The sequence below is a fragment of the Chelonoidis abingdonii genome, chromosome 11, assembly GCF_003597395.2.
Source record: "Chelonoidis abingdonii isolate Lonesome George chromosome 11, CheloAbing_2.0, whole genome shotgun sequence".
In the NCBI taxonomy this organism is placed as follows: Eukaryota; Metazoa; Chordata; order Testudines; family Testudinidae; genus Chelonoidis; species Chelonoidis abingdonii.
The window spans coordinates 25,773,900-25,795,753 of NC_133779.1; the positions used below are offsets into that span (position 1 = coordinate 25,773,900).

Sequence of the window (21,854 nt, forward strand, 5' to 3'; positions counted from 1 at the left end):
AACTGCCCTGACTCCCTTCTCAGCAGCAAAGAAGTCAATTCCCCCTCACCCCGGAGCTAAGGCCAGAGCTGGGGGTTTCTCCTTTCACTCCCGCTGGGGAGTGCAGGGTCCCCGGGGCATTCCTGGAAGAGCATTTGGAACGGAATTGGGGACACCGGCCTGTCAGGACAGAGAGCTCAGGTTCAGACTAAAATTGGTTTTTTAATAATAGGATCCAATCCTTCAATCCCAGTGTCACCGTGGAGAGAACTGTGTCAGCCTGGCAGGTGAAACCAAGCAGCTGTTTGAATACAGGAGAGGGGAGATCAATCCCCTGTCAGTCACCGCCCCAGAGGCAGCTGTTGTGTTACATTCCCTGTGTCCTGGCGCCATCGTGTGGCCATTTCCTTCCCCCCATTTCGGTGAAAAGTTTTGTTATTTTGCACAGAAACATTATGTCCTCAGGAGACCCAGGAGCGGGGGCTGCCTCCATGTCCCACACACCCACTAGAAGGTGACAGATGAACACCCTTAAAACCATCTGTCAGTCACTCTGGGAACCTGTCTCTGCTCACAGCTGCCAGGCTGCCTCCAGCCCCCCGCTCCTGCTCATTAGTGGTGCAGGAATGAATCATTTTCCTAGTCCATGTAGCACCAGGGAGAGCTACTTTTGCGAGATGCATTGGTGGTATAGTGGTGAACATAGCTGCCTTCCAAGCAGTTGACCCGGGTTCGATTCCCGGCCAATGCAGGGATGTGTTTTTGCCCTCTCTGGAATTGGTTTAATGTCAGTCACTTTGGGTGATAATCACATTCCCAAATGCCAGCAGGTCCCTAACCCACTGCAGGGGACAGGACTATGTAAGAAGCATCCTTGTGTCACTGGAGAAAGGCAGGAAACAGGCATCTGTAGCTCCTTGTGCTGTTTGCACCATGCTCAGGGGAGAAGGTGGAAATATAAAGTTTTGTGACAGTTTTTGCTGCTACGGAGTCTTCTGTGTTCCTGTAATAAAACCACAAACCAAAGTTCAGCACCAATGTGGACACAGGCACTTCCCTCAGAGGCAGCTGCAAATCTTACTTGTCTGCAGCTGAATCGGGCCTTTCACCTGCGTGTGGCTGGGCACTACACACCCTGGCTGTGTTTGGGGGCCCCTCGCAGCCCTAGGGGGAGAGGTTTCAGTGTAGCGAAGGAGGCAGGCCTGGCCTGGGTGTTAAGCCTGGCAGGGAAAATTAAACCATCCCACCCCGGCTCTGCCTCCGCCTGAGAAGGTTGGTTTGTGTTGGGAGTGTGCAAGGCTGAGAACACGGATCCAGCCATGAGGTTAGTTGTTTTCTGAAGGGTTTTGTGGGTAGGAAGGCTCATTGGGGGACGGGCTGGGTACCAAACAGAAGACAGGTCTGTGGGAAGGAGGGGTAGAGAACATAACCATCTACTGAGGATGGGATTCAAATCTATGCGGATTATCAGCATCACTTTAACCACTCGGTCACCTCATCTGAGCCATTTTATCTCATTTAACACTTCCCAAAGTCAATGCTGCTTGGAAGCTTTTTGCCAGGACAAGGAAGACCAGGACGGGAAGGTTGGCTTTTAAAAAACATTCTCTGTGGTATGTACAAGACTAAATGCAATGACCAAAACCAAAAAGAGCCCCCTGGGGGGCACAGAGACCAAGTTTGCTGTTCAAAGTCTGTATTTCAGAAATTTCCAGCATTAGTATCCAGGTTCGTTTGTCAGCCCGAGGGAGAATTTGGGGTTTAAGAACATAAGAACGGCCATACCAGATCAGACCAAAGATCCATCTAGCCCAGTATCTGTCTATCGACAGTGGCCAATGCCAGGTGCCCCAGAGGGAGTGAACCTAACAGGCAATGATCAAGTGATCTCTCTCCTGCCATCCATCTCCATCCTCTGACAAACAGAGGCTAGGGACACCATTCCTTACCCATCCTGGCTAATAGCCATTTATGGACTTAACCACCATGAATTTATCCAGTTCCCTTTTAAACATTGTTATAGTCCCAGCCTTCACAACCTCCTCAGGTAAGGAGTTCCACAAGTTGACTGTGCGCTGTGTGAAGAAGAACTTCCTTTTATTTGTTTTAAACCTGCTACCTATTAATTTCATTTGGTGACCCCTAGTTCTTGTATTATGGGAATAAGTAAATAACTTTTCCTTATCCACTTTCTCCACATCACTCATGATTTTATATACCTCTATCATATCCCCCCTTAGTCTCCTCTTTTCCAAGCTGAAGAGGCCTAGCCTCTTTAATCTTTCCTCGTATGGGACCCTCTCCAAACCCCTAATCATTTTAGTTGCCCTTTTCTGAACCTTTTCTAGTGCTAGAATATCTTTTTTGAGGTGAGGAGACCACATCTGTACACAGTATTCGAGATGTGGCCGTACCATGGATTTATATAAGGGCAATAATATATTCTCAGTCTTATTCTCTATCCCCTTTTTAATGATTCCTAACATCCTGTTTGCTTTTTTGACCACCTCTGCACAACGCGTGGACATCTTCAGAGAACTATCCACGATGACTCCAAGATCTTTTTCCTGACTCGTTGTAGCTAAATTAGCTTTTGATACTCTTTTGATACTCTTATCCGAACAAGTGTGAACAAAGACACTGTGTATGTTGCTTCTCCCTAGCCAGATGGGTTTGTTCGTGCAACGGGAACAGGTAAGAGGAATCACAGCGTTACCCAGAGCACACTTTAAGATTGCCTCAACTCCTATCTCACAGCAAAGTCAAGCAACCAGTTGGGAGGGGCAAAGGGACTTGTGGGGGAAGGTATAAAACACTAAAAGATCAAAGAAATGCCAGTAGCACAACCTCACTCCTTACCCCTCCTATGGGGTGCAACAGAGGTGGGACAAAGACCCACAATATAAAAGCGAGAGGAGATCAATCACTTGTCAGAGTCATTGCTCATAGAGGAATTGTGTTGTTACACTCCTTGTGTCCTGGCGACCTCGTGTGCCCATCTCCTTTTGGAGAAAAGTTTTGTTATTTTGTGCAGGACAGGCCCAGGAGCGGGGACTGCACCCATGTACCAAACACCCAGACCAGGTGACAAACCCCCTTAAGACCAGGCAGCCATCCCTGTTAAAACCATCTCTCTTCTTCAGCTCAGTGACAGCCTGAATCATCCCATATCGCGGCAGAGCCTGGAATCAGCCACAAACCCCTCTGTAGGTAGCGGAAATGAACACAAACATTACTTTAAAGGGGGCTAAGGTTTGTCATTCTGGTCATTTATCTTTGTTTCCCTTCTCTGAGGGGAGATGTAGCACCTCCATCCCCAGTCACTGTGGGAACCTGTCTGTGCTCAGAGCTGACAGGTTGCTACTGGTCTACCCATCCTGCTCATTAGTGGTGCAGGAATGAATCATTTTCCTAGTCCACGTAGCACCAAGGAGAGCTGTTTCTACCAGGTGCATTGGTGGTATAGTGGTGATCATAGCTGCCTTCCAAGCAGTTGACCCGGGTTCGATTCCCGGCCAATGCAAGGATGTGGTTTTGCGCTCTCCAGAATTGGTTTAATGTCAGTCACATTGGGTGATAATCACATTCCCAAATCCCAGCAGGTCCCTAAACACACTGCAGGGGACAGGACTATGTAGGAAGCATCCTTGTGTCACTGGAGAAAGCCAGAAACCAGGGGAAGGTGCATCTGTAGCTCCTTGTGCTGTTTGCACCATGCTCAGGGGAGAAGGTGGAAATATAAAGTTTTTGCTGCTACAGATTTTTTGTGTTCCAGCAATGATATCATACTGCCTCTATATAAATCCATGGTACTCCCACATCTGGAATACTGTGTGCAGATGTGATCACCCCATCTCAAATATATATATTGGAATTGGAAAAGGTTTAGAAAAGGGCAACAAAACTGATTAGGGGTATGGAACAGCTTCCTTATGAGGAGAGATGGGTTCGATCACAGAAACCCTCTTGGGACTGTCACCTGATGTGCTGAAATTACCTCTGAGCCCATTTTCTCTGCCAGACTGGGACTTCAGAACCCTGCCTTGTTGAGCCAGATACACTAGCCTGCTGCAACACAGGCCCAGGGTCTGAACCACATCCCCAAAGCTGCAGACTTAACCGAAAATAGCTCAACAGGCCACCTGTCTCCAGCACCCAGACACCAAGTTCCCGCTGGGATCCAAATCCCAAATAAATCCATTTTACTCTGTATAAAGCTTATACAGGGTAAATTCGTGACGCCCTCTATGACACAGACATGCACAGCTGTTTGCTACCCCGGGTATTAATCATTTGCTCTGGGTTTATTAATAAACAAAAGTGATTTTATTAAGTTTAAAAAAGTAGGATTTAAGTGGTTTCATGTAATAACAGACAGAACAGTGATACTCTTTTTACTTTGTGTCCCAGTGAAAGCAAAGAGCCGCCAGAGCTGGCATTGTGGGCTGCTGTGGTTACCTTCCCAGTTGCTGGAATAATTTGCAGCACGGAGACCTGGCTCAGGGCTGATCAGCAGGAAGATCTGAGTTAGCAGTTTGTATCAAAAGCTTGGCTTTCCCATTGAGGAATCAGACACCAGTCTCCTACGGGACAGGCAGGGACACTCACCCCTACACTAACAAGGAAGAAATTAGGAGCTGCTTTTGCACAGGCACAGAAGAGAATCAGCCAGGGAAGCTCCTCAGTGAGCTGTGGCTGCCACAGACCCAGCTGGGATCTGTGGGGGATTTGCAGTAGAGGGAAGGGCCGAATTGGGGGCATTGTCCCAAGACTCCTAGGGGCTTTGCCAGCAGGTTGGAGGGTGACAGTAGGGTCTGAGCTGAGGGAGTAGTAGGTAAAAACTTGCAACCATAAGCAAAACCCCAACCCCACAGTGCACTGGGCAGTGTCCTTTGCCTCAATTTCCCACCTAACAGTGGGAAAGTCTGACAAGCAAATGCCCCTTTAACACATCTTCCCCCCAGCCCTCCATAGTACCCCAGCGCAGGTGGGTTAGTGCAGACCCAACATTCACAAATGTGTTCACAGGGGTTCGCCGCCCACCTCAGAAGTCTCTGCGGTGGCTGTGCAGACCTGCAGCTATTACAGCTGCTTTTCTCGGGTGCTGGCTACTCGCTGCCTTTTCTGCCGTGTTCTGAGGCTCCCCTGCTTAACCCTGGTGTTCAGTGATTGCAGCTCTTCGTTTTCACTGGGTAGCTGGGAACCTCATTGCCAGTGCAGCCTCTGCCTTGGCTTTCCCTGCACCAGCGTCCTGACACCAGGTCTGAGAAAGAACCCCAGAGGTGCTTATCAGTAATTCCACTCTGCTAGTCACCGAACAGAAATAACAACTCTCTCTGGAGCGTAATTAGCTTTGTCTTCAAACACTGAACAGGTAAGAGCACGTCTAGGACACTTCAGGCACAACTCATCTTAGCACACGAGAACATCTGCCCCCTTCTCCTCCTTACTTTCCCTGGCATTTGGCGTCCCTCTCCCCCCGGTCAGCAAGTAAGGTTCAGTTTAGGGTGGCCCCTTCAATCAGTTGTATGCAGGCCAATGAAAGATATAACCTCACTCCCGTAACCTCTCAATCAGGGCAGGGTAAGAAAGCTCTGCTGCCCTTTACTCATGCAATAAGGAGAACAAAATCTCATTGCACTGAGCGATTTGTAACCCAACACCAGCCAAAACTGGTCCTTTTGGCAAAGGCGACCCACCCTGCTGCGTACCTAGGCGGGTCTGCACAAACACGGTCTGTTCCTGAAGTCTTTCCCTCAACTCATCACTAGATGCGAGGGGGAGCTCACTCAGACCCTGCTTCCACTAATGTATTTTAAAATGCCTCATTGTCCCTACCTCTGCTGGGCTTTCTGGCAGTTATTGAGCAGCTCAGATGAGGTGGTTAAGATAATGGCCTGCTACTCCATTGTGCTCTGCATGTGTGGGTTCAAATCCTATCCTCATCAGATATGTTTAACCTTCCTTCCAAACGCCCATCTTACCCACTTTTGTGCAGTGACAGACCAACCCATGTTGCTTCCTGCAACCAAAAAGCTTCCTAAAGTGTCAGATTGGATCACTACTTGAAATATGAGATTTCTAAGAAAAGTTCAGGAGTCCAGCTTTTATCTCCAAAGGTAACATACTCAGAACCTCCTCCAAACGTCCTGGGACTTCCCCCCAGATTAATTAAAATGCTCTATCCACAGCAAGCCCATGACAGTGAAACACAGCCAGAGTGTCTAGGCCAAGCTGTTCTGAAGCAGGTAAGTAAACATTTTTCTCTGTGCTTCCCTTGGAGAGGTTTGTTTGCCTGGGAAAACAAAATCCCCCGAAATTGAAAATTCTCTGCTGAAAATCCAGTCCTGCTCTGTTCTGGCACTTTGATTTGAATGTATTGTTGATCTTCTCTTCTGGTTTCTGAATTATTTCAGGTTTTGTTTGGCAAAATAATCAGTTTTCAATTTCTAAGCACAAAGGGGAAAAAGTAAGTTGATACATACATCTCATCCCTGGAGAATTAAGAAATGAAATGCTCCCAGCTCCAGTTATGAAGAGAAAAGAGAAGGCAGGGGAAGAGATGAGCAGAGTTTCTATTTAATATGGAAATGTCCAACATGTTGTAAAATCCACAAGCCGATTCACACACAAAAACCTAGCAAGAAAAACTCCCTGAAGGAGTCAGAATCACCTGCTGCTGGGGGGAAGGTAGGGGCTGTGGAATGGGCTTGAAGAACACTGTGTAGAGGAGGGGGCTGTGGGTTGGAACTGAGGGGCACTGGGAATACGGGGGTTCTGGGTGTGTGTTTTCTCTCTGTGTGCTGCCGCAGCCATGCACAAACAGGCACGCCCAATGACCACAAGATGTGCTAAGGAATGAAGGCACCCAGCCAGGTTTATTGGCAACCAAGCACGGTACTAGTATCCCACAGACTCTACTGGACCACTGATACATGTATGTCCGTAACGACGGACCGACTCAGTGAATGGCGGGACTTTCCCTTCCTCCCTAGGCCAGACAGAGACAATCCCTCTCAGATAAATCTTTATACCCCGATACAAACAAGTTGGAAACACATACTTGAAGAAGAACTGGTTAATACCTAGAGAGAAGCCATGGCCTCTTCTCCTCGAATTAATAAAATGGGCAGGGGGGAGGCCGGGAGAAGGAACCTTCACTAACCCAGACTTAAGGTTGCCTGGTGGGATGTCATCATTTTTTAGAATCTTAACGTCAGCAAAACTCCCGCGTCTGAAACCTAGGAACTGCACTGTTCAGTTTGCTTACTTTCAGCAATGCCCCAGTATGTCATTAACACACTGTTTTACGCAGTGGTGGTGTAGCTGTGCTGGTCCCAGGATATTAGAGATACAAGATGGGCGAGGTAGGACCAAGTTGGTCCACCTTGTCTCTCTGCTAACACTCCTACATTGACTCTGCCAGCCCCACAATGTCTGAGAAGTGCAAGCTTTTCACCTCCATTTACAACCCTTCAGACCAGACCCCACCCCAGCCTCAGCTTGGCCAAGCCTGGCACAGCTCCTGGGCTAAGTTCCCGCTAAGCTGCCGTGGCTGGGGAGAGGCACTTCTCCCTCAGCCCAAGAGCTGCCGTATGTGGGGAGAGATGCTCTCCCCCAGCCAAGGGCTGCTGCAGTTAGAGAGGACTGGAAGGGGAGTCCTCTCTCCCTGCCACAGCTCCAGGGCAGCCTGTATCCCCAAACTCATCATCCTTGGCCCAACCCCAGAGCCTGCACCCTCAGCCAGGGCCCTCACACTGTAGGCCAAAAGCTTAATGAGGAGAAACTGTCTCGAGTAAACTGTGCTCCATTTTACTTATTTTGTTAGCTTTGAATTAGTAAGAAGAAGTTGTTCTGGTTTTATTCTTTGCTTTACGTGTTAATGATTGTTTATAGAAGTATAGACGTGTTATGGCTGCAATTCTTGCTTTTGAAATTATTTACTGTTGTGTGTGTGAGTGGAGAATGTCTGGCATGCTAACAGAGAAGAGACAGGAGGCGCCAGTACTGATGGGCTGGATGGTCGAGAGGGGAGTGGAGAAGTCAAGAGGCACTAACTTTAATATCAGAATCACCCGCATGGCAGATTGACGACCCTAAAGGATGGGCAGATGCCCCAAGGACAAAATAAAGAGTGGAGCCAGAGGGATGAGATAAGAAACAGCTCCGGATACTCCCGGTAACAACCCAAAATAAAGCTGATTGGGAGCAACCTTGACTATCTCATGACTACAGCTCCAGTGTGACACACCAAGGACAATAGGGAACTTACTACTATAAGAGAAGGGTATATTGCCCATGGGACTTTGGGTTTGTTCTGCATCAACATCGGAGCTTCAGACACGTCTGACAGAGACCCAGCTCCAGCTCCTCCCATCCCTTGTGTGCAATTTCAGCTGGCCACTGGAACTGATTGAGTAACACTAAGGACTAGTAACTATAAGATCCAGCTGCAGAACCTTTTGGTGTGTGTGAATGGAAGCATATGCTGATTTAATACTTAAACAGTACTCTCAATATACGTGGCGTATTGCATTATCCCCTTGAAAAAGATTGTGTGTGCTCCTTATAAGCATAACACCACCCTCATACCCCAACCATCTATCCTAGCTCTGAGCCCCATCCCACACTCTGAACCCCTTGGCCCCAGCCATGCCACACACCACCTCCATATTGGGGCACATTCCGCACATGGATGTAAAAGATTAGCGAGAACACCAGACAGGGGCCCAGACTGGGCCTTGCCAGGACAGTGACTGCAGAGCACGAACCCAAACACCTCCATCTCAGTGACTTCTCCCTGCTTAGCAACACACCTCTCATACACACTCCCGAAAGCCTGGGTAGGGGGGATTTATTTTCCCTTGTGAAGCTCTGAGCCCCCGCCTTCCCCTGATGAAGCTGGAGTGAGAGAGGTGGCACCTGTGAAAACCAAAGGGTCAATTTGGAGGGAGATGATGAAGTTATGAGGTGCACTGGCTCCACCCAGAATCTCTATGGTTCCACCCCATGTTACTTATTAAAAGAAATATGACTTGATATCTCTTTTATACACTCTATTAAAATGAACTGATCAAATCAAGAATACACATTGAAGGCTAATCTATTACAAACCCAACCCAACTAAATAAGGGTTAACCATACAACTAGAAAGTTGAGGTCAAATCAGTCAATCAATGAATTAACTGCACTGGAATGAACTCATCAATTTGTCAAATCATCAGATTAATACGGAAGAAAATCAACCCTTATAAATCTTAAAACAGAAATGCAAAGAGGTGGTGTGACACATGGCTGGAAAGGGTTAAGCATCCTGCAGGATAAATGACCCAAAATCAACACACAAAATCAATAGGGGCATATTGATAGGTAGCGTTTTTTTTTGTGTGTGTTTACATATTGTGACAAAGTTCCTCCTCTATCTTGGTGGGTCCTGCGCTTATTGGTGGATTTGCTCACCTCAGTGATCTTCCCCTCTGGTGGAACCCACAGTTTTGGTCAACTCCTCCTGTGTCTGATCAGGAGTTGGGAGGTTTGGGGGGAACCCGGGCCCACCCTCTACTCTGGGTTCCAGCCCAGGGCCCTGTGGATCGCAGCTGTCCATAATGTTTCCTGTAACAGCTGCATGACAGCTACAACTCCCTGGGCTACTTCTCCATGGCCTCTTCCAAACACCTTCTTTATCCTCACCACAGGACCTTCCTCCTGGTGTCTGATAACGCTGTACTCCTCAATCCTCCAGCAGTAACACTGTACTCCTCAATCCTCCAGCATCTTTTACATCCTCTCGCTCTCGCTCTCCGCTCCTTGTGCCTCTTGCTCCCAGCTCCTCACACGCACACCTCACTGACTAACTGGGAGGCTTTTAACTAGTTCCAGCCAGCCCTTGATTGGCTTCAGGTGTCCCAATCAATGTAGCTATCTCCACAGCCTTCTAGAAAGATCCTAATTGGCCCCAGGTGTCTTGATTAACCTGGAGCAACTGCCATTTGGTTACCATGGTACCAGGGATTTGTTTAGCCTGGGGCTAACATACCTGTTCCTCACTACTTTACTGTAGCCATCTAGCCTTGCCCACCACAACAGATATTCTTAGAGGTTAGAGTTCCTGTCTATACTGTATTCTGCTAATTCAAAGATCGAAAGGAGATCTTAATATTTAAATGAACTGTGAATATTGTGATATCACCGCACTGATGTCTCTTTGACGTATATAGCAAATGATCTGTGAATGGTGGAAAACAGGCAATTACTTTATGTTAATCCGTGTAGCTAAGTTCCATTGATGCTTCAAAAACAGGTTTACTTCAAAGTCTTGATGATTGCCTATTGTACACCTAAGAACTCCAAGCTGTCAGGAGAAGGTCTGGAACAGTATAAAGGTCTCTTGGATCCTGATCCTTTTTATCTTGGATCTGCTTAATGCTTTATGCAGGGGAAGCTTAAGTCGTAAGACTGAGATCTCCAGTCCCATCTGGATCACCCTGGATATGAACGTTGGACTGAATCTACAGACTAATTCTAAGAACTCTTTGCAACTCCAAAGCTCACTATCTCTACTATGAAACTGATCTCAGAACTGTACTCATGTCTGTATCTACACTGATCTTTTAACCAATACTCACTGTCTTTTCTTTTTTAATATTTTTTTCATTTAGTAAGTAAGAATTGGCTATCAATGTGTATTTGGGTAAGAGCCAAAATATTCATTTACTTGGGAGGTCACGTGTCCGATCCTTTGGGATTGGTAGAACTTTCTTATATGATGATTGAGATTTTCAGTAATCATCATATTTGACTTGGGGGTCTGGTGGAGGCCTAAGGCTGGGTTGCTTTAAGGGATCTGTGTTTTGGCTTCTGGGTAACCAGTGACGTATTATAGAAGCTGTTTTGTGCTGGCTTGATAAATCTAAGTGTTGGAATAACCACCAGCTTTACAGATTCTCCGTCCCCCTTCTTTGAAGTTTTCCCCAACTGAGTCACCTCAGTGGGGCTTCCCTGGGACTCTGGTCACAGGTGATTGTGCATTTGTTTATACTACTCAATCAGAGAACTTCACCCAAGCAGTGCAGTCCAGATTTAGCCAGCTGAATATTTCAATACTGAAACCAAAATAGTGCTTACATTTAAGCCACAACCTCAAAGCCATGTAAAGCTTCCTCCTCGGCTTTTGTTATTACGTGGCTAATCCTTCTTCTCACTCTTTCTCTCTCCCAGACCCCCATCCCCCACAGACCTCACTGAGACTTTAATAAGTGGAGGAACAGCTCTCACTGAGCAATTCATATCAGTCAGCTTAGCTTTTTCTAACGCTTTCGCAGCTAAGGAACATTCAGTGATTTCAGAGGGCAGTCTTAGGGCTATTTAAATTTGGGCAACTATCTTTGTAGCATCTGCCCCATGTGGATTTTACTGGTGCTCATAGAAAAATGTACGGACTGAGTGACACTGTCACACTCTAATATAATAGAAAGGCTGGAATGTCTTCTAGCAAATAAAAACAAAAGAGAAACAATAGAAAAAGGAATGGTAAGTTACTAGAATGCTAAGGGAGTGGAGCAGGGGTGTAGCTGTAGTGAAGGAACCAGGCGATGGCATAGATGGCCAGGCTCGTGTGCTATTTTAGGTACAGGCAGACTAGTCCAGGCTGTCATAGCCTGTTGATGAAGTGACTCCCTTCCCCAGAGGAGATCAGTCTTGGGGTCATGGTATATCAGTCTCTGTCAGACAGCTTGTTGACCTCAAAGGTAAAGGACTTCCACCTTTATCTTGATCTTCAAAACTGATGATTCCACCATACCTCACTTTGCAGTGATTCCCTGAAGTCTCCAGGCCAATCAGGTGTGAAAACTTCTTGGAAACAGACAATGTGTCCTGAGCCAGTTGAAATGAGGAACATTTTGGACCAAAGTCACTTTCTTAAACTTTCACTTCACCTAGAAGTTTTCTTAAAGTATTCATTGTAGCAAACCACATGCAGCATGTAGCAACCCAAAGATATCAAAAATGAAAAACAAAAGTTCTGAAGAGGTTTCCACAGCCTAGTCTGAGGGTTAAATGGACATGCGCTAATAGCTGGCCTCCTCAAGCTGAAAAGGGCCTTGGCACCCATGAAAATACAAAAGAACAAAACTTAAAAAAACAGAAAAGCTGCTATCTTGTACCCAAGCACCATTTTAAAGTAAGACACCTCCTGCTAGATGGGACATCATCTTCGCTTTGCAAACAAGAGAACTAGGGAATTCAGCAGCTGTTACAGTATAACTGGGTAAAAGGTTACACAACGTGTCTCCTTAAATAATTTTTTCCTGCAAAGAAACATTATTTTAAAAGCTTATCAAAAAATTCCAATTGAAATAGAAAGAATTAAAGTCTATAATAGATCTTTATTTTGATATATACTATTTCTCCTACATACTGCCATATACCAGTCCGTTTTGGGTGAGGTTTTACTTTAGAACTCCTTAGTCCAAAGAGGGTAAATTACATCAACTAAACTTTACAGGATTAGTCACCTTTCATATACTACTCAGGGGAGGCCGGGGACAGAAACATAAGAATGGCCATACTGGGTTAGACCAATGATTTGTCTAGCCCAGTATCCTGTCTTCTGGCAGTGGCCAATTCCAGATGCTTCGGGGGGAATGAACACATGAATTAGCAAGTGATCCATCCCATATCATTCATTCCTAGCATCTGGCTGTCAAAGGCTTCGCCATCTTGGCTAATAGTCATTGATGGACCTATACCACATAAACGTATCTAATTCTTTTCTGAACCTAGAAAACTTTCAGTGTTACAAAGTAGTTCAGGTTATCACATAATCGGTCTCTTATTCTTCAATAAACTTTTATGTTTAATTCCATTTTCACTGGTAACAACATATTTGAAGGCTACACAATTTTATCATGTGTTAGTTTTCTCTTAATCCCCTTTTCCAACAAGTGACCTTGTGTAAAGTTGTGTTCTGTACTAACATAGGTGACTTCTATTTCTGGGAGTTCATTTCTCTCAGGGTTTTCAGTCATAAGTGTTCGTGGACGTCATCTTAAAGGTGTTCTCATCATGAGAAAAAAAACATGTATTCTACTTTCACAATTTTAATCTTTCAAAGTAGCAGGAGGTGGAGAAGTGATAAAAATTATTGAGACACATGAGCAAAACTGAGAGACAGATCCATAGAATCAGGACTCAACATTCGTCAGTCCTGCAGTCTGAGCTTGGGAGTCTGACATTTATTCCCTCATTGGTTATCATCACAAGCACAGCATGGAAGTGCTTCTTCTCCAAGACAGTCAGACTGGGATCCATAGGGAAGGACTGTCCCCTGAAGGCATCAACCATTTCTTTCTTTAGCTCATAAAACTTTGGATCCAAATGGTAAAGGACAACTCCCCCATAGCTTACCACAGCATTGTCTGAACCATAATCATTGCCACTGAACTAGGAGGGAGTTCTAAACATAAACAGTTTATCTGGGCCTAAGGTTACCCTAGTTTCCATCTCTGGGGTAAAAAAATCAAACACTGGGTGCCTATTATTTCTACTTGAGCTCTAGTCTAATTCTGGCTATGGTCAGGGTAACTTTACTTCTCTGGAGTAGAATCCTTTACCACATCACATGAGCATTTTGCTTAGTTCCAAGTCACTTATTGTGGAACATTGTCATCATCTGAAATCATCTGATCCAAACTATATGATCACAGTTCAATTCCGTTCCTTAGTTAGATGTAAAAAATTTTAAAATGCTGCCAAAAACTGCCTTTTGATGACAAAACAGCGATAGCGTACACACTGCAATTGAACTTTTCTCAAAAAAACCCATCCAGTTTTGGTGACAAAATCTTCCACCCCACAAGAGACTTTTGTCTTTTCCCCTCCCTTTATTGTCAACAAACAGCCGGTGTAGACATCCCGCCTTATTTTTTCAATCTTATTGGCCTCTAGAAAGTGTCCCACAATTCCCATGCTGCCGCTCTGGTCAGCGGTTTGAACTCCATTGCCCTGCAGCCAACCCACCCACCCCCTTGCAAGCCCTGGGAATTTTAAATTCAATTTCCTGCTTGCTGGCTTCCCAGGTGAGCATGGCTAGCTATTGCTTGATTAGGAAAGAGAAATCTTCAGAAATAACTTCCTGGAAGGCCTGGGCCACAACTGCCTTGCGACCCAAATACATGGACATTTTGCTTAGTTCCAAGTCACATACTGTGGAATATTGTCCTTGAATCATCTGAGACAATATTGACCCAAACTATGGGTATGTCTACACTATGAAATTTGGTCAAATTTATAGAAACTGATTTTTTAGAAATTGATTTTATACAGTCGATTGTGTGTGTGCCCACTTAAGACCATTAAGTCAGCGGAATGTGTTCGCAGTACCGAGGCTAGTGTCGACTTCCGGAGAGTTGCACTGTGGGGAGCTATCCCAAGTTCCTGCAGTCTCTGCTGCCTATTGGAATTCTGGGTTGAGATCCCAATGCCTGATGGGGCAAAAACATTGTCGCGGGTGGTTCTGGGTACATTATCAGCCCCCACCTCCAGTCTGTGAAAGCAACGGCAGACAATCCTTTCGCGGCTTTTTCCCTCTGCTACCTGTGCAGGCGCCATACCACAGCAAGCATGGAGCCTACTCAGCTCACCGTCACCATACACATCCTAGGTGCTGGCAGACACGGTACTACACAGCAGCAGCTGGTTGCCTTGTGGCAGCAGACAGTGAGGTAGGTCGGGGTGCCTGGGCAGACATAGGTGTTCCTGGAAGACCTCGGTGAGGTCTGTCGGGGCACCTGGACATAAATGGGAGTGACTCCAGGTCATTCTCAAGTTTATTCTCATGGAGATTCAGTCTGCCTGGAAATGATGATGGCTACAGTCATACTGCACCATCTGCTGGCGAGAACCCAAGAGACGACAATGGCTACCAGTCATACTGCACCATCTGCTGCTAGCCTACCCCTTTGGCAGACACCATACCACGGCAAGCATGGAGTGCGCTCAGATCACCGTGGCAGTTATGAGCGTTTTAAACACTATGTGCATTATCCAGCAGCATACGCAGAACCAGAACCTGCAAAAGCAGGCGAGGAGGCGACGCCAGCGTGGTGACGAGAATGATGAAGACATGGACACAGACTTCTCCCAAATACAGGCCCCAGAAATTTGGACATCATGGTGGCAATGGGGTTGGTTCATGCCATGGAATGCCAATTCTGGGCCCGGGAAACAAGCACAGACTGGTGTTGCGGGTCTAGGATGATTCCCAGTGGCTGCGAAACTTTCGCATGCGTTAGGGCACTTTCATGGAACTTTGTGACTTGCTTTCCCTGGCCCTGAAGCACAAGAATACCAAGATGAGAGCATCCCTCACAGTTCACAAGCGAGTGGCGATAGCCCTGTGGAAGCCTGCAATACTAGACAGCTACTGGTCAGCCAGGAATCAATTTGGAGTGGGCAAATCTACTGTGGGGGTTGCTGTGATCCAAGTAGCCAACACAATCAAAGAGCTCCTGCTATCAAGGGTAGTGACTCTGGGAAATGTGCAGGTCATAGTGGATGGCTAGCTGCGATGATTCCCTAACTGTGGTGGGGCAACAGACAGAACCCATATCCCTATCTTGGCACTGGACCACCAAGGCAGCGAGTACATAAAGTGCAAGGGCTACTTTTCAATGGCACTGCAAGCCCTGGATCACAGGGGATGTTTCACCAACATCAACGTGGGATGGCCAGGAAGGGTTTATGACGCTCGCATCTTCAGGAACTCTGGTCTGTTTCAACAGCTGCAGCAAAGGACTTTCTTCCCAGACCAGAATATAGCCACTGGGGATGTTGAAATGCCTATAGTTATCCTTGGGGACTTAGCTTACCCCTTAATGCCATGGCTCATGAAACAATATACAGGCAGCCTGGACAGTAGTCAGGAGCTTTTCAACTATAGGCTGAGCAAACGCAGAATGGTGGTAGAATGTGCATTTGGACGTTTAAAAGCATGCTGGTGCAGTTTACTAACTCGGTTAGACCTCAGCAAAAATATTCCCATTGTTATTACTGCTTGCTGTGTGCTCCACAATATCTGAGAATAAGGGGGAGACGTTTACGGCAGGGCGGGAGGTTAAGGCAAATCACCTGGCCGCTGATTATATGCGGCCAGACACCAAGGCAGTTAGAGTACAGGAAGGTGCAGTGCGCATCAGAGAAGCTTTGAAAACCAGTTTCATGACTGGCCAGACTACGGTGTGAAAGTTCTGTTTGTTTCTGCTTGACGAAAACCCACCCCCTTGGTTCACTCTACTTCCCTGCAAGCTAACCATCCTCCTCGTCCCACTTCGATCACCACTTGCAGAGGCAATAAAAACATTGTTGTTTCACATTCATGCATTTTTTATTAATTCATCACACAAATAAGGGGTATAACTGCCAAATGTAGCCTGGGTGGGGTTGGGGAGGAGGGAAGGACAAGGCCACACTGCACTTTAAAACTTATTGAATGCCAGCTTTCTGTTGCTTGTGCAGTCCTCTGGGGTGGAGTGCTTGGGTGCCCGGAGGCGCCCCCACCGTGTTCTTGGGCATCTGGGTGAGGAGGCTATGGAACTTGGGGAGGAGGGCAGTTGGTTACACAGGGGCTGTAGTGGCAGTCTGTGCTCCTGCCTTTCCTGCAGCTCAACCATACGCCAGAGCATATCAGTTTTATCCTCCAGTAGTCTCAACATTGCCTCCTGCCTTCTGTCAGCAAGCTGACGCCACCTATCACCTTTAACCCGCCACCTATCATCGCATTCATATTGTGCTTTCCTGGACTCTGACATTGCTTGCCTTCACGCATTCTACTAGAATTTTTCAGTGTGGGAGGACTGCATGAGCTCAGAGTACATTTTTTTTGCCTTCTAATCTTCGCTAGATGATAGTGTGAGCGTTGATACATTTGCAGCTGTGGGAGGGAAAAAAAAAGAGTAGTAGTTAAAAAGACATTTTAGAGAACAATGAATTGGCAATGTAAACGAAGGGGCTGCGGTTTTCGGGTTAACGTGCAGCACAAACCCAACTAACCCCCCGCCCCCCCACCGATCCACTTAATTCTCTGTGATGATTGCTTCATGCCTCCCCCCACCACGTGGCTAGCAGCCACCTCTGAATGTCCCCTTAATAAAATTACCCTATTTCAACCAGGTGACCATGAGGAATGACCATCCAGGAGAGCTTCATAGAGATGTCCTTGGAGGATTTCCGCTCCATCCGCAGACATGTTAACAGACTTTTCCAGTAGTTGTACTGGCCGCGAATTCATCCCAAGTCTTCAGGGCAAATTAATCATTAAACATGCTTGCTTTTAACCATGTATTATATTTACAAAGATACACTCACCAGTGGTCTCTTCTCTGCCTGGCGAGTCTGGGAGCCCGCCTTGGGTGGGTTCGGGGGGTACTGGCTCCAGGTGCAGGGTAAGAAACAGTTCCTGGCTCTCAGGGATAACGGTCTCTCCGCTTGCTTGCTGTGCACAACCACCTCCTCTTCTTCCTCAACCCCAAAACGTGCATCCCTGTTGCATGATAATCCATTGATGGAGTAAAAGCACAGGGGTTGAGTAGTGGTGGCTGCACCCCCTAGAATGGCACGCAGCTCATCATAGAAGCGACATGTCTGGGGCTCTGACCCCAAGTGGCCGTTTGGCTCTCTGGTTCTTTGGTAGGCGTGCCTGAGTTCCTTAAGTTTCATGCTGCACTGCTGCGGGTCCCTGTTATAGCCTCTGTTCTTCATGCCCTTGGAGATTTCTTCCAATGGTTTGCGCATTTCATCTTTTGGAATGTTGTTCTGCTAGCACAGATTTGTGTCCCCATACAGTGATCAAATCCCGTACCTCCCGTTTGGCCATGCTGGAGCTCTTTTGCAATTCTGGGACTTCATCACGGTCACCTCTGCTGATGAGATCTGCACTCACCTGCAGCTTGCCACGCTGGCCAAACAGGAAATGAGATTCAAAAGTTCATGGGCCTTTTCCTGTCTACCTGGCCAATGCATCTGAGCTGAGAGCGCTGTCCAGGGAGGTCACAATGGAGAACTCTGGGATAGCTCCCGGAGGCCAATACCATTGAATTGCGACCACACTACCCCAAATTCGGCCTGGCAAGGCTGATTTCAGCGCTAATCCCCTCGTCGGGGAATAGTACAGAAATAGATTTTAAGATCTCTTTAAGTAAAAAAAAAAAAAAAAAAGAAAAGAAAAGAAAAGACTTTGTCGTAAAAAAAAAAAAAAGAAAAGAAAAGAAAAGACTTTGTCGTGTGGATAGGTGCAAGGTTAAATAGATCTAACGCTGATAAATTGACCTAAACGCGTAGTGTAGATCAGGGCTATATGATCACAGTGTTATTCAATTCCGTTCCATAGTTAGATGTACAATTTTAAAAGCTACTCTCTCTCTAGTAGTACATCCAATAGCTCTGAGTATTCATTCCTGATGACTGAACTGCTCTTGAGCTTTCTCCATGCCATAATGGAGGAGTGGAAAAAAGACATGCACAAAAATAAATTGTTTTAGTAAATAGTCATTTGTCTCAAAATCCACCAAAAACCTGAACTTCACCCTATCATAAAAAACTAATATCCAGTTATGTTATCAAAAGCCCTCAAGAAAGAGAAAAACTCACAACACAAGAGAATAAGACAGTTTCAGTATCATATAAAATGAAATTCCAGATCATCTTACATTTCATGATGCCAAATTAGAACCAATTTCCTATTACGCTGTCCTCTGATCCATTCATACCTTCTTCACTCAGCACCACCTCATTACTATTCAGTCATGCTAGTTACGAAGGGTTTAGCATCATCATCATTGGGAAAATCAGCCAACCTTCCCATCTGGAAAGGCTGAAATGATACTTTTTTTCTACCCTTCCTCTTACCTTTTAATTACATCTTACTATATTTTAAATCAGAAAACTGGAAGAAAAACTACGTCCTCTTCAGCACAACCACAAGTTATGTCAGAAAACCTGAGAATGAGACTCTTGCCCAACCAGGAAATCTGGTGACTAACATTCACTTTGCAATGTGATGCTCAGGGTTTACCAGGACTAGGAATGGTGATGGAGATCAGGTCAGCACAAGGGGAAAGCTAACCACAACCACTGCATCTGCATTATGTCTGCCCTGAAAAAAATAGTTGTGGTTTTACACCCAAATAGCTGATTTGAGCAACTTAGGCCATGTCTACATTAGAGACCTTACAGCAGCACAGCTGTAGTGATGCACCTGCGCTGGTGTAAAATCTCGTGTAGTCGCTCTATGCTGGCAGTAAAGAGCTCTCTCGCCGACATAATTAAACCACCCCCACCGAGCGGCAGCAGCTGTATCGGGGGAGAAGCTCTCCTGCCAACACAGCGCTCTGTACACTGCCAATTATGCTGCTAAAACTTATGTTATTCTGCGGCACCCCTGAGCGACATAAGTTTTGCCGACATAAGTGGTAGTGTAGACATGGCCTAACAATGTACAGTTCTAGTGGAGACAAGGCACAGATAGTTTTTGTGTCACTGTAGCCAGATCAGGTCAACCCTCTCTCCCCCAACTTGGACGGATGGACATTTCTGTCAAAAGGGACACAGACTCCCATAACTCATAAGACAAAGGAGTTGATAGAAAGGATCACAGGACTCACCCCAAAGTAAGGTGAGTTGCAAAAGGTAGAAGGTGTCAACTCACCCGAAGGGAGCTGAGAGACTACCGTAAAGGAATTGGTGCAATCAATCTTCAAGACCACTATGTGGGAATTAACCAATGTATTACCAAAACAAAAAATCTTTGGGCAACCCTACTGAATACAAGGATAGTGTTATTCTCCTGTGTGGATTCTCTGACACGTGATGATCTGTGAACTATAACTGAAGCCTTTCCCACACACCAGGCATGACTAGGGCTTCTCTCCCGTGTGGATTTTTTGATGTGAGACAAGCTGTGAACTAGAAGTGAAGCCTTTACCGCACTGAGGGCATCTGTAGGGTTTCTCTCCAGTGTGGATTCTCTGGTGCTTATTAAGCTCTGAGCGCCGAATGAAGCTTTCCCCGCACTCAGAGCAAGTGTAGGGCTTCTCCCCTGTGTGGATTCTCTGATGTACGATAAGCTCTGAGTTCCGACGGAAGCTTTTTCCGCACTCAGGGCAGCTATAGGGCATCTCCCCTGTGTGGAGTCTCTGATGTGTGATAAGGTTTGATCTCTGATTGAAGCATTTCCCGCACTCAGAGCACGTGTATGGTTTCTCTCCAGTGTGGATTCGCTGATGTGCGAGAAGATGAGTGCGTGAATGGAAGCTTTTCCTGCACTCGGAGCACGTGTAGGGTGTCTCCCCCCTGTGGCTTCTCTGATGTGTGATCATCTGTGATCTATCACTGAAGCTTTTCCCACACTCAGGGCATGAATAAGGTTTCTCTCCTGTGTGGATTCTCCGATGTGAGACAAGCTGAGAGCTGCAAGTGAAGCCTTTCCCGCACTCAGGGCATCTGTAAGGTCTCTCTTCAGTGTGGATTCTCTGATGTATGACCAGCAATGAGCTTCGAGTGAAGCTTTTCCCACACTCGAGGCACGTGTAGGGTCGCTCACCTGTGTGGAGTCTATTATGTATGATCAGCAGTGAGCGCCGAGTTAAGCTTTTCCCACATTCAAGGCATGTGTAGGGTTTCTCTCCTGTGTGGATTCTCTGATGCGTGACAAGGTTTGAGCTCTGACTGAAGCTTTTCCCACACTCAGGACATGTGTATGGTCTCTCTCCTGTATGGGTTCTCCGATGTGTGACAAGATGTGAACTATGACTGAAGCTTCTCCCGCACACAGGGCATGAATAGGACTTCTCTCCTGTGTGGATTCTCCGATGTGAGACAAGCTGTGAGTTAGAACTGAAGTTTCTCCCGCACTCAGGGCATGAATAAGGTTTCTCTCCTGTGTGGATTCTCTGATGCGAGACAAGCTGTGAGCTAGAAGTGAAACCTTTCCCGCACTCAGGGCATGAATAGGGCCTCTCTCCAGTGTGGATTCTCCGATGTGTGACAAGCTGAGACCTATTAATGAAGCCTTTCCCGCACTCAGGGCATCTGTGGGGTCTGTCTCCAGTGTGGATTCTCTGGTGCTTTTTAAGCTCAGAGCTCCGAATGAAGCTTTTCCCACATTCACAGCAAGTGTAGGGTCTTTCTCCTGTGTGGTTTCTCTGATGTACGATAAGCTCCGAGTTCCGACTGAAGCTTTTCCCACACTCATGGCAAGTGTAGGGTTTCTCCCCAGTGTGGCTTCTGTGATGCGTGGTAAGATTTGAGCTATGACTGAAGCTTTTCCCACACTCTAAGCATGTGTATGGTCTCTCTCCGGTGTGGACTCTCTGATGGACGCTAAAGACTTTGTTACGTTTGAAGGTTTTCCCACACTCCAGGCAGATGTAGGGTGCTCCTCCTATGTCGAGTGTGTCATATCTAATAAGGTCTGAGCCTCTACTGAACTTTTTCTCTGGTCTGTGCCGACTCTCACAGGCATTTGCCTCTGCACAACTCCAGGAAACATTTCCTTTGGATCCTTCTGATAACGTCCCATGTGCTTCTACTTGCTCAGCACCATCTTGTTGAGCATTCTCCTCATTCCCATTCACCATCCCAGCATCTGCTGGGATAGAGAGAGAAACCAGACACAGGTCACTCCCTTTGCCAGGGAAAAAGGGAACCTCAGAGAGAGGAATGGAAGAAAGGGGGGAACAAACGAAAGTAAGTGATGGAAAGATCAAACAAAGAAAGAACTGAATCTCCCCCAAACCATTCCCCAGAGGAGAGAGACAAGGGGATCAATTCAGGGTCTAAACCTCAACCAAATATTCAGGGAAAAAGTTGATTGGGGAGGG

General features: G+C 46.4%; 3 protein-coding genes, 1 long non-coding RNA gene and 2 other non-coding genes across 6 annotated transcripts in view; 4 read left to right on the forward strand and 2 right to left on the reverse strand.

The window, feature by feature from the left end:
* Positions 1–21,854, forward strand: part of LOC116824745 (uncharacterized) — an 864,335-nt gene that overhangs the window by 778,467 nt on the left and 64,014 nt on the right. The window lies entirely within an intron of this gene.
* LOC116824014 (uncharacterized) overlaps positions 1–21,854 on the forward strand; it is a 585,485-nt gene that overhangs the window by 387,226 nt on the left and 176,405 nt on the right.
* The window catches only part of LOC116823303 (uncharacterized), a 703,657-nt gene that overhangs the window by 16,378 nt on the left and 665,425 nt on the right, over positions 1–21,854 (reverse strand). Inside the window, 1 exon segment of the mRNA XM_075070438.1 lies at positions 19,848–21,622. Coding sequence (XP_074926539.1) covers positions 19,848–21,622 — 1,775 coding nt within the window.
* TRNAG-UCC (transfer RNA glycine (anticodon UCC)) lies at positions 659–730 on the forward strand. The gene has a single exon. It is a non-coding gene; the product is annotated as a tRNA-Gly (tRNA).
* Positions 3,431–3,502, forward strand: TRNAG-UCC (transfer RNA glycine (anticodon UCC)). The gene has a single exon. It is a non-coding gene; the product is annotated as a tRNA-Gly (tRNA).
* Positions 4,283–5,690, reverse strand: LOC142047445 (uncharacterized). Its single transcript, XR_012656713.1, has 2 exons — positions 5,345–5,690; positions 4,283–5,052 (listed from the first exon to the last, which is right to left on the reverse strand). It is a non-coding gene; the product is annotated as an uncharacterized LOC142047445 (long non-coding RNA).